General features: G+C 34.4%; 2 protein-coding genes across 2 annotated transcripts in view; one reads left to right on the forward strand and one right to left on the reverse strand.

Annotated features, from left to right (window-relative positions):
* tprn (taperin) overlaps nucleotides 1-7,201 on the forward strand; it is a 37,335-nt gene extending 30,134 nt beyond the window's left edge. Inside the window, exons 2-4 of the mRNA XM_067406021.1 lie at nucleotides 964-1,162; nucleotides 1,724-1,839; nucleotides 4,269-7,201. Coding sequence (XP_067262122.1) covers nucleotides 964-1,162; nucleotides 1,724-1,839; nucleotides 4,269-4,331 — 378 coding nt within the window. The 3' untranslated portion in view covers nucleotides 4,332-7,201. The remainder of the gene's footprint in view (nucleotides 1-963; nucleotides 1,163-1,723; nucleotides 1,840-4,268) is intronic.
* A 187-nt stretch (nucleotides 7,202-7,388) lies between these two features.
* On the reverse strand, nucleotides 7,389-11,603 carry ssna1 (Sjogren syndrome nuclear autoantigen 1). The gene is made up of 3 exons (XM_067406022.1): nucleotides 11,323-11,603; nucleotides 10,086-10,285; nucleotides 7,389-7,793 (listed from the first exon to the last, which is right to left on the reverse strand). Exons 1-3 carry the CDS (start codon nucleotides 11,372-11,374, stop codon nucleotides 7,698-7,700), a joined length of 348 nt encoding a protein of 115 aa, XP_067262123.1. The 5' UTR covers nucleotides 11,375-11,603; the 3' UTR covers nucleotides 7,389-7,697.
* Between the last annotated feature and the right edge of the window lie 56 nt (nucleotides 11,604-11,659).

The following is an 11,659-nucleotide window of genomic DNA, read 5'->3' on the forward strand; positions in this document are numbered from 1 at the left end:
GACATTCTTGTGTTCATGTTGTATTGCAGACCACTTTAGCTGCTATGGTGGTTGGATACGGGTAAAGTTAGGGGCAAGTTTCGTATGGTTAGTTTTAAGGGTGGGTTAGGGGTAAGGTCAACAGTGTAATTACTGATGTGACTACAGAAATTAATTACAGCTGTAATTACATGCAAGATTTTTTTAAATATAAGTACAATGTAAAAACATGTATGTACACAATAAGTGCAATTGTATGAATGTATGATAATAATCATTCAATGGCACGTTATATTTCAAGGAATGTTATGGTACCGTCACACCACTTCCAAAAAGGTTTTCTTAGTTCATTTAAGTTTCCCAATCGATTTGCGTGTCAACATTTATGACCATGGCTGACTTAGATTATCAGACAAGCTTAAATAAATCATATGGCGTGAGTAACAAATAAAGCAATAAGGAAACTATGTTGTCTGTTAATGCTTAATTTTTGACCCATCATTTCCCTTTCATTTGCATTATGTGCATAGTCAAAAAATGCCTCCATTTGTTACTATAGATCCTTGGTGTAGATAAATATCAAGTGCACAGGCCTGGTAAAGTTTTGCTAAACAAATAGTGTGGACACACCTCATACTTTGTTATTTCTAATAATGTAATTTTAGGTTTAATTTTCGAATCATTTTAAAGCCCTCAAAACTACAAAATAGTACAATATGGAATTATGATACTTATTTAGTGACCAAAAAAATAACTCAAATCAAACCTATCCTATATTTTACCTTTTCAAAGTCATCACACTTTGTCTAGGTCACAGCTCTGAGCACTCTGGGCTTCTCTCAAACTAGGATGCATTTAAACTGTGTCAAAATATGCTGGACACTCGTACTCTGTGGAAATCTGCAGAGCGTTTTTTGGAATTCTGCATTTGCAGATTCCGTGCAGGTCTCGAACCTAACAAACTGTTCTCTGACTCCACCACAGTTAAAAATATCCTTCAACGAGTCCAGCCTACAGAGCACATTTGAATACCCATCCGAGAACAGCGTGTGGGACAGCGGAGAGGAAGAGGAGGAAGGAGAGGAAAAAAGAGGAGAAGATGATGGAGGGATCATTGCAGGGAGGATAAGCATTCCTCGTGCCAGCTACACCAGCTCACCCACTCACTCCAACAACACCACAGGTTAGTAAGATGAGAAGAATGACAGGAAATGGATAGAATGAGAGGAAGGCACAGAAACCATGGATGAGGTGAACAGGAAATGGATTCAGTTCAAAATCTATTTTTATCCACACTTTTTGTCCTATATATCTTTTGGATGCAACTCTTGGAGTGATAAATAGGATGCAAATTGGGACCTGTTTCATGTGGTCTTAAAGGAAGTGGGGTCAGTTTGATAAATGTGGTGCTTGTTGAAATGAATGAGGTGATGATGATTTGTTAGGCTGATCTCTTGGTGGTTAGAACAGCCCACCTTCATCACATTTGAACAGTGTTGACCCCTGCTGGTCAGTCACATGTGTTACATTTATTGCATTTGGGTAGTTAACATTTAAGAGGTTAACATATATGTAAAGGTAGAAGTGAAAGTGTATATACAAATATAAGATTAACATTTATATAACTGTAATTATATATAATTTTATAATAATGTCTAAAATACTTTTAGATGAAGTGTAGTTTCTGTGATGATTTTTCAATCTGGATTGACTTTGATTAATATCTTTCTTCTCATATCCTCAGATCTGTCCAATTATACACCCAAACACTCAGTGGAGTTTAACGCCTGGCAAGAACACAAGCTCGATGAGTCTGCTCACCGGGGGGAAGATACTTCACAGAGTACAGAGGAGGTCATGGTAAAAAAAAAATAAAAAAAATAAAAAAGATCATATACAGAGTTTCAGTGTAAAATGAGTAGAAAGGTGCCTGTTCATGTAAAACGAGGGTGTTCAATGTTCCTATTGCTAGCTAGTTGCTTGAGCATTCTGGGTGGTTTATCACTGGCCCAAGTGAAAATAGATCTCTCTCAATTTTCTGTGGCCTCTATGGTAATGACAGCTGCATTAAAATGCATGAGTGGGTCCCATAAATTATTGTCCTGTGTGTATATGGAATACAGGAGTCACCTATTGTGACAGAGATAACCATAGAAACATTTAGGCACAACTGCAAACAAGAAACACACTACTGTTCAAAAGCAAAAGAACAGATTTTTATATTTATAGTATTGTGCAAAAGTCTCAGGCACGTTACTATTTTCACACTAATAACATGGTTTTAAGTCAGTTATTTATATCTTTTGCTGTAGTGTGTCAGTAGGAAATTTCAGTTTACATTTCCAAATATTCCTTTTGCGATTAATTGTAATAATCCAGTGAGATTTTTGTATGTACAAGGAGTCAGTATGCTCCACACGGAGATCTGATCTCACCATCATCGAGTTAATCTGGGATTACATAAAGAAACATTAAAAAAACTGAAACAGAGTAAATCCATAAGAACATCTACATCTCCAAGACTTAGGGTTGCCACCCGTCCCGTGAAATACGGAATCGTCCCGTATTTACAGCCAAAATGACGCGTCCCGTATCAAATCAATACGGGACGCGTTTTGTCCCGTATTTTACATAGGTCCACATAATGCAGCATCCCATGCAAATCACCCCACCCTCATTATGTAAAGACACATCCTTTTCTGCCCCTGATTTGGTAATACTCGCTGCCATCATGGTTTGATTGGTTTCAGGTTCACGGGCCGTGAATCACGGCCAATCAGAGTCAGAGGAGGGCAGTACGCCGCCTCGCCGGTTCTCTCCTGAGGCAGATAGTGTAATGTTTTTTTTTTTTTTTTTTTTTATCACCTCAAGTTTTTGACTGATAACGTTAGATTTCATATGCTGCCTATTAAGAAATAATGTTAATAATGTACATTAATCATGTTATGGTAGGATTTGTTTATTAAGGTTAAGTTGTACAGTCAGACACATAAGCATTACTTTAATAAAGATATAAGAGATATTTAATACATATTTAATCAAAATATAGTACCTATGTGAATAAAATAAACAACTATTTGTTATGCTTAACCAATTTAAATAATTGCATCATTCAATACTATAGAATTATCAATAGACTATATAAAAATGGAATTAATAACTAAATAAATACATAAATATATTTACTTAACAATAATAAAAATGTTGTTAAGTGTTTTACTTAAATAAGAAATTTTTGTAGATATTATATAATTTCCAGTTATTTAGGTGTGGTTTCACTGTTTGGATGGTGATACTGCAAACAAATTATCAATCTTAATATTTTTATGAAAATATGTTTTAAGTTATGATATACCACCACTGGCACACCATCAGGACTGTGGTCATCGTGGCTCATAGGGGTGTGGCCCCCGCTACGGCAGGCGTCCCTTATTTTTCTGTATTGAAGGTGGCAACCCTACCAAGACTTAACAAAACCTACCTCTAAACTATGTGAAAGTGTACCTGGACAAAAGCTGTTTAAAAAAAAAAAAAAGGTGGTCACACCAAATATCGATTTGATTTAGTTTAGTTAGTTGACATTATTTTTGAAAGCATTCTCACTTTACAGCATTTTTACACAAGTGCCTAAAACTTTTCACAGTACTGTAGCTTTTCAGTTAGGTTTCTTCGAGCATCTTGGAGAGGTTGCCACAGTTCTTCTTGATTTCGATAAAATTTTTATTAGTGATCAGAGATGTATTACTATTTTATCAGCTTCGGATCTCATGTAAAAGGAAGAGCATATCTCTTTTAAAAAAAAAACATTATTTTTTTTACTGCATGTTCAAAGGACAAACAGCGCGAGACAAGTTACACACCAAAGTCTAATACTTACTGTAGGTTTAGGAGTAGAACATATCCCTGAGCAACTGTAAGAGTTTTATTTAGCAATGATGCATTACATTCAGCAAAAGTGACATTTATAATGTTACATTAGATTTCTGTTTCACATAAATGCTGTTCTTTTAAATGTATTCATCAAAGAATCCTGAAATATGTTTAAAATGAAACACACCCCTGAGCAACAGTAAAAGTGTAAATTGACCTGTAAAGAACCTAAATCTGATGTAAAGAATCAAATTCTGACCAGATTTCAGATTTAATCATGCATTGCTTCATTTAGTAAACAACCGTAATCAAATCATTGTCAGAACAAATATTTACATCTGTATAATACACTCATGGCACCTATGGAATTAAACTTATTAACTTTATTGTCTTTTGTTGTGGTTGTTGTTGTTCACCAGCTGACACCTGCTGATAGCTCCTCTCTGTCAGACTTCAGCAGTGAACCAGCCCTCTACTTCTAAACCTTCCAGACGTCGGGAAGATACGGGACCAACCACTGCCTGCCAGCACCAGCCTGGATGCAAAGAAACAACTTCCAGAACAATGGGACCAGTAGCAACCAGCACGTAAACGTACATTTCGTATTCTGTGGCCGCACGCCATCAGCGTCAGCAGCAGGACTTTCCTCATCGCTGATCCACGTAGCGGATGTGTCGCACACATCTGACTTCCTGTTGCCACCGATTGTGATTGTGATGGACTCTGTTAACATGCAAAATGGCTTGAATAGCCATTCGGCTCTTGAATTTCACTCTTCCATCACATACTTGCTCTACGTATGTAATACTCACCTCATGAAAGTGACCAAATTTCTAAAAGAGGGAAAGATGAAAGACTGTCCTTCAAACAGAGAAGGAAACTTGAGTGTGTGTAACAGGACTCGAGAAAGAGGACAATAAGAGGGGGAAGCAACAAAAAATGAAATAAGTGACTTGTTTATGTATGACTGGTGAAAGGGTGCCACAATCCTTGTTCTTTGTGATGTTTTTGTATGTGCATGTGTAGGTCTGTATTGACTCCCAAACTATAGAATTCGTCCACTTTAGTTTCATGTTTCCTTTTGTATGTCTGTGTTTCAAGGTAGACATTTCTGATGCACAGACCGATATACTATACAGCTGATATACTAACAACATGTTAGTGTTGACTTAGTGATTCAAGATCAGTTTCTTTTAAGAGCAGCTCTTAATTGGTGACCTGAGTGAGCTGGTAAGTACATTCATTTTGTTTTGCTTTTTCATGGTGAAAGAATTGATTGATTACACAAATATACAAAAAAAACCTCCTAAGTCATAAATTCAGGTCAATCTTGTGAAGACAGGCCCAGGTTACATTTGACCCCAAAAAAAAAAAAAAGAAAAAAAAAAAAAAAGACAAAAATATTAAAATGATGCCTGTTTTTAGGACCATCATTGTGACATTATTTCCATGACATTTACGCACATTTTCCTCCTAAATTCTCTCTACCGTAATACGTTTTTTTATTATTATTATTATTATTATTATTATTATTCTCAATGGTGATCATAATTAAGTATTTTTACTGCATTACAGTAAAAAAACACTGCAATATATCATTGAAATAATTTTTTTTATTTTTTTTTATTGTATTATTAAATGTTGACGTAACGGTAATGACAATTTCGGTGGGACTGGATATACCTAATTATATGTATCTATTTATTTATTTTCATTTTGGGGTGAAATATGACCTGGAAATGTTCTTGACAGGTTTCATGAGATTTATAATCTGACAATTTGAAGTGGCATTGACCTACAGTTTTAGTATGCCATTTTAAGCACATTGTTACCAACTAATGTATCAGTTTATCAAAAAATCATGCTTAAGTTCATATCCTTGTGTTCTGAACTGGACAGTCTTGCAGTACAAATGGGAGCGGTCAGTTTTAGTCATGAAGGAAACATTATTTTGTGGATTTGTGAGTGGACACGCTGTAAGTAGGGCCATGTGTGTGTGCGAAACATGAAGACTACATACACACAATGCCAACTGACTTGAGTGTGTCATGTCTGTTAAATGGCTTCGGCGAATTGGCTCACGTGTCTCCTCAGCCTTTCCGACCAGTATTGATGTATAGTTTGTACACTCCAGGATGAGGTTTTCATAATTTATTTAATCACTTTTACCACTTTTTCATATTTTTAGTCAAAGGGGCAAACTGAGGTGCTTCAGGATAATTCTTTGGATAATTTGACATCATGTACAAAATGACATTAGTGTTGATAAGACAGCTTACATCTTAATCCTATGCTTTTGTATTCATTCATTTGCACTGTCTTTGTTTTTGCTTTATTTTGCACCTGATGCAGTCAAGTTTTGAGAGCCAGAAGCTTCTCTCTTGGTTGGAATAATGCCTTTTAGGAATCTAACATCACTTTCATATTATAACTTATTTCATAAAAATTTTAATCTGTGTCCACTGGGTCATAACATTGACTACAAACAACTAAACACTATCGTTCAAATGTTAGGGGGTCAATATGATTTTCAAAGAATGTAAAATTTTTATTCAGCAAGGATGCATCAAATTGATCAGAAGTAACAGTAAAGACTTTTACATTGTTACAAAAAAATATATATTTCGAATAAATGCTGCACTTTTGAACTTTCTATTCATCAAAGAATCCTGAAAGAGTATCACGGTTTCCACACTTTTTTTATATTGAAAAGTAGAAGATTTACTTGAGCATCAAATCTGCATATTAGAAAGATTTCTAAAGGATCATGTGAAGACTGGAATAATGGCTGCTGAAAATTTTGCTTTGCCATCACAGGAATAAATTACATTTAAAAAAATATTAAAACAGAAAATTATAATTTTCAGTTGCAATATTTCAAAATATTATTTTTTCCCTGTATTTTTAACCAAATAAATTCAGCCTTGGAGAGCATGACATTTCTTTCAATATTTTTTAAAAATCTACTGACCCCCGACTTATGAATGGTAGTGTATTTGAGTCAGATACTTAAATCAGATTTATGCTGCCTGTCTGAACAAAACCTTTAAACCAATGATGTTTCATACATCACAATTAAAGGCAAATTTTATTTAAGAGAAAACCTGAAATAAGGCTATTTAGTTAGAATTCAACCAAATCTTGCATTCTAGTTCTGCATTATGTCACTTTAGCACTCTACCATCTCAGTCTACAGTAGATCCTCTAGATGTTCTTAGCAAACATGAAATATATCTTGAGGGATGTATATTAGACATTTAGAGGGTTGGGAACTATCGCTATTGTGTCTCACAAAATGTAATGCAATTTTAAGTGTTTCATTAGTTCCTGTAACTCCAACCAAGCTGCTCATTGCTCTGGTGGTTAATGTACTGTTTGTCAAATCTTTTTCTCATTCTTTGTTTTCTGCATCAAGAGAATATTAAATGTACAATTTGGTTTTGATGAACTCGGAGGGGGAAAAAAATGTCAAACACAAAGAAATGTTCAATAAAGAGATGAAGGCTAAGGAGTTTTCACACTTTATCTTGGGATACTATTTACTTACATTTATTTACATACAGAAATTCCCTTTATAGCCTTTTAAAAAAATCAAAAATCAAATTAACAAGTTCTTTATTAAAACATTAGATTTAAATAAAAGCATTACATTAAACACTAAACATATCAAAACATTACAAATCTATACACTTTACATACACAGCTTCTTGATAGGAATGAGAAGTTACATTCTGATGTTGTGTGATTTATAGAGAATGCTGGTAAAGATGAAAGAAGAAGGAAGAGAGGAGATGAATGGCATATAGACAAATGAAAGGACTGAGTGAATGGGAACATTTCAGTATTAATCAATGATCTTTGCTGCTTCTTGGTTCAGTGGCTTTGGTCAGATTCCCCGTTTCCTTCTTCAAAACGCTCAACAGTGTCTGAGAGCTTTCAAGAATCTGAAAAAGACAGAAAGGATTTATTCAAACCATAAACACACATAAATGTGTTTTGTATAACGTCTCGATTGCGTATGTAACTCTCGTTCCCTGAAGGTGGGGATCCCAATTCGTCAGTACGTTCTGATGTGATGTCGGATTAATTAGCCTGAAATGTGGCTGTACACTGACATCATTACTTAAAAAAAAAAAAAAAAAAGGATGTATGACTTTTTCAAGACCTTTTTTATACCAAGTAAATAAATGGTAGTAAATAAAAGTAAATATGGTAAATGGCAGTAAATAAATTCAGCAATAATGGCATTCTGACATTATGTTTTGTGTAATTATAAAGGGAATACATCAGTCAGTATGTCAGTAGGTTCTCTAAATGTAAATGTCTAAGAAGAAACACGATAAGTTGTATTAGCAACACATAGTTTGAAATATAACATCCCACCGATATCCATTACTTTTTAATTCATTTTAGAAAAAAGTACTCAACCATATTCTCAACCACTAGAATATGGACATAAATTTGACTGTATCTTCTGATCACACTACAAAAAGTGATGTTCTTCCTCAGTATTTGTGTCTTGTTTTCCAGAACAATTATCTAAGGATTCTTAAAAAAAAAAAAAAGCAGTGAGTATATGCTTAAAACAAGAACAAATATCTACCAAGGGTCTCAGAAAAAACTTAATTCAAAGGGTAGTTTTCATAACTCTTGTTTTAAGCATAAACTCAATTAATTTTTCAAGACTTCATTTTACATTTACATCTCAAGTAAATGTATCAAAGATGTTTAGATATTTGTATTGGAAAAATAGGAAAAAATACTGAGGAAGATTTTTTGTTGTTGTTTTTGCAATGCATTTAATGCTATAACTTTATACATGTAAGGCTTTCTGCTCTGATTTAAGACCCTTTTAAGGGAAAACCTGCAGAAACCCTCAGAAAAAAGAGCCAGCCAAATTCAGGCAAATTACAGATAATGCATTTATAAAGAAAATGTATGAGCATTATATACTATGCTCAAAATTGCTTGATTTGGAGCTCAAGAAACATTTCAGTATTATAAATGTTAAAATTGGACATTCTTTGTCATATATTTTCATGATACAATTTTAGAATTCTTTCATGAATATAAAGTTTGAAATAGATTTTGTAACAAATTAAATGTTTTGTCACTTTTCATTGCATTCTGACTGAGTAAATGTGTTCATTCCTTTAGAAAAAAAAAGTCTTGCTCACCCAAAACTTAGTGTATATATAAATATATTAAACTTGTAAATTGGTACAAGACTAATTTCATCAGCCATCCTGCTAGATATCAGATATTAATATTAGCACTGCACATTTTAGGGGAAAAAAAAAAAAAAACATTTACAGTGATTGACTAATAAAAGATTCATGATGATGAAAACACAATACAATATTTATCAGCCAACATTTGGATATTATGAGACAATATCAGCTAATAATTATGATTGGCTAACTAACAACATTAGACTTGTCATAAATTTAAGTAAGTCACTTAATTTTATAAATGTTGTGCAAGTTTCATTTAGTATATTGGCACTGGGCTAGGCAAAAGCATTCAACAAAAAAAAAAAACAATAAAACAAGTTCTCACCTGTGCAACATTTATAGTCACTCTTCATGAAGACAACATGACATTAAAGGGTTAGTTCACCCAAAAATGAAAATTCTGTCATTATTTTCTCATTCTTATGTCATTGATAACATAACATAAATATAATATAATATAATATAATATAATATAATATAATATAATATAATAACATAAACAGAAGCCCAACCGAACGTGAATGATGCACAAGAATAAATCTCTTACGGGAGCTCAAAAGTGCTGCGTAACACACGAGAATGAATCTCATTGGTTACACAGCACATTTGAGCTTTCGGAAGAGGTTTGTTCTCACACAGGTTCTGTTGAGCTTCTGTTTATGTTCGTTGATTGATGTTTATATTTGAGTAAAAGCCTAAATTAATTTTTTTCATCATAAAAAGCAATTTAGTCTCTTCAGAAAATTTGGACTAAACCACTCAATTCATATACATTAGTTTTCCGATCTCTTTATGAACTTTTTGAAACGTCAATGTTTCAATTGCGTAGGCTTTCTATGGAAGGACAGAAAGCTCTCTTGATTTCATCAAAAAGATCTTCATTTGCGTTGCAAAGATGAGCAAAAGACTTACAGGTTTGGAACTACATGAGGGTGAGTAATAAATGACAGAATTTTCTTTGGGTGAACTAACCTTTTAAAAACAGGTTGATTGTGTTCTTACCTTCATGTATGCAGCCTCTGTCTCGGCGATGGTGCGGTCAAAGTCAGCGCGGGCGCTGAGGCGGCGTGCCAGGCTCTCGTTCACACGACTCAGCTTCTCTGTCAGCACACGGATGTCATGCTGCAGACGTGTTTTCTCTGCTTCCTCCTGCTGGATCAGCCGGTTCAGGTCTTCTCTTTTAGAACACAGCTCCTCTATACCTGAGAAAGATAAGGAGGATGAAAAGGGCCAGTTCTTTTAATTAAAAAGAAAAAAGGCAGCTCCAGGCACGCCTAAAATATGTTTCATCAGTGTTTTGCATTTCTTTACATTCATGTTGTGATAACTGAGAGGGAGTGTGTATAAGTTGCTGATGAGGGCTTGCTCAGCAGTTCTTTCTGCTGATTTGTGCAATAAAGAGCAGGATTTTATCAAACACTAAATCAAACAGTACGGTCATGTGAATTCGAAATTCTAAAACCAAAAAGTTTAAAACTACAACACAAATCTGAAACGAAATGTTAATAGGCTAATAGGCATAGACATAACAATATTAAATACAAATACTAAACTTTTGAGCAAAATGAAATGTTTTAGGTGGGTACAGTTGCCCCAAAAAGTATGTGGACATTAAGTTCCACATAAAAATAAAAAGAACACTTTTTCCCCCCAAGGGGAAAATGTAACAAATTGAGTTAATTTTAAATCATTAAAACTACAACAGATAAACGGTTAAAAAAAAAAAAGTTGTGGCACTTTCTGCTTGTTAAATGTTGGTGAATCATGTTCTTCATGTGATGAACTACACCTGTGGTTCCTCTGCTGGATACCGGTTTAAATTGAGGAAAACTGACTTCATACCAGTGGTTTGATATTTTGACACTAACATACAGTAGTACAGCTGTACAAATACTTTTTAAGGCCACTAAATGTAATTTAATATATCCAGGAGCTTCAAAGGAGATCATATTAATCTATCTCAAAAACGTTCAGAGGTCTTCTTAGCTAAAAGCAAACAGTTGTTCTATCAGGGAAAGTACAAAGACACAGGCTGAAAATACACTAACGTTACAGGAGTCACACTAGTCTTTTAATCACTTCTAAGCTAGTATAATGACTACAAATGTCAGCTGAGACTAGCTGCATTCAAGTTCCTTCTACCCATCGCGAGTATATACAACTAGAAAACAATATGAAAAAAATACAGTTTATGTTCCCCTGACAGAAAAATTATACATTTGGGTCGATGGTTACTTACATTTGACAAGCTCGTTGTTGTAGGTTTGCAGAGCAGCTCCTTGCTGGGTCATTCTGATTAGCAGGTTAGCTCGCTAACTACAAGAAAAGGCCTGCCTACACTCGTTTTATCACTAAAAGCGTTTCATGCAGTGAAGTTAGTTAGTTAGTTGCACCTTCTGAGTTAAACCTTCTGGAATACACAAGCCACACACTTTACCGGGCGTTAAATGGTGCAAATCTGCGAGAGGAGTAACTTTAAAGAAAACATTCCAGAAGCTGCTAAGTCAAGTCTCCCTCCTGTTTCCATGGGAACGCTCAAGAAGCGTCAATTACGACAGTTTCTGTGGACTTTTATT

The sequence above is a fragment of the Chanodichthys erythropterus genome, chromosome 13, assembly GCF_024489055.1.
Source record: "Chanodichthys erythropterus isolate Z2021 chromosome 13, ASM2448905v1, whole genome shotgun sequence".
Lineage (NCBI taxonomy): Eukaryota > Metazoa > Chordata > Actinopteri > Cypriniformes > Xenocyprididae > Chanodichthys > Chanodichthys erythropterus.

Bases quoted from the DNA above. Each gene is read 5' to 3' on its own strand.
- ssna1 (XM_067406022.1), bottom strand. From the start codon at position 11,374: ATGACCCAGCAAGGAGCTGCTCTGCAAACCTACAACAACGAGCTTGTC. The intron at 10,286-11,322 runs GTAAGTAACCAT...TATCTTTCTCAG, and splicing joins CAACAACGAGCTTGTCAAAT to GTATAGAGGAGCTGTGTTCT. The intron at 7,794-10,085 runs GTAAGAACACAA...TGTCTTTTTCAG, and splicing joins CAGAGGCTGCATACATGAAG to ATTCTTGAAAGCTCTCAGAC.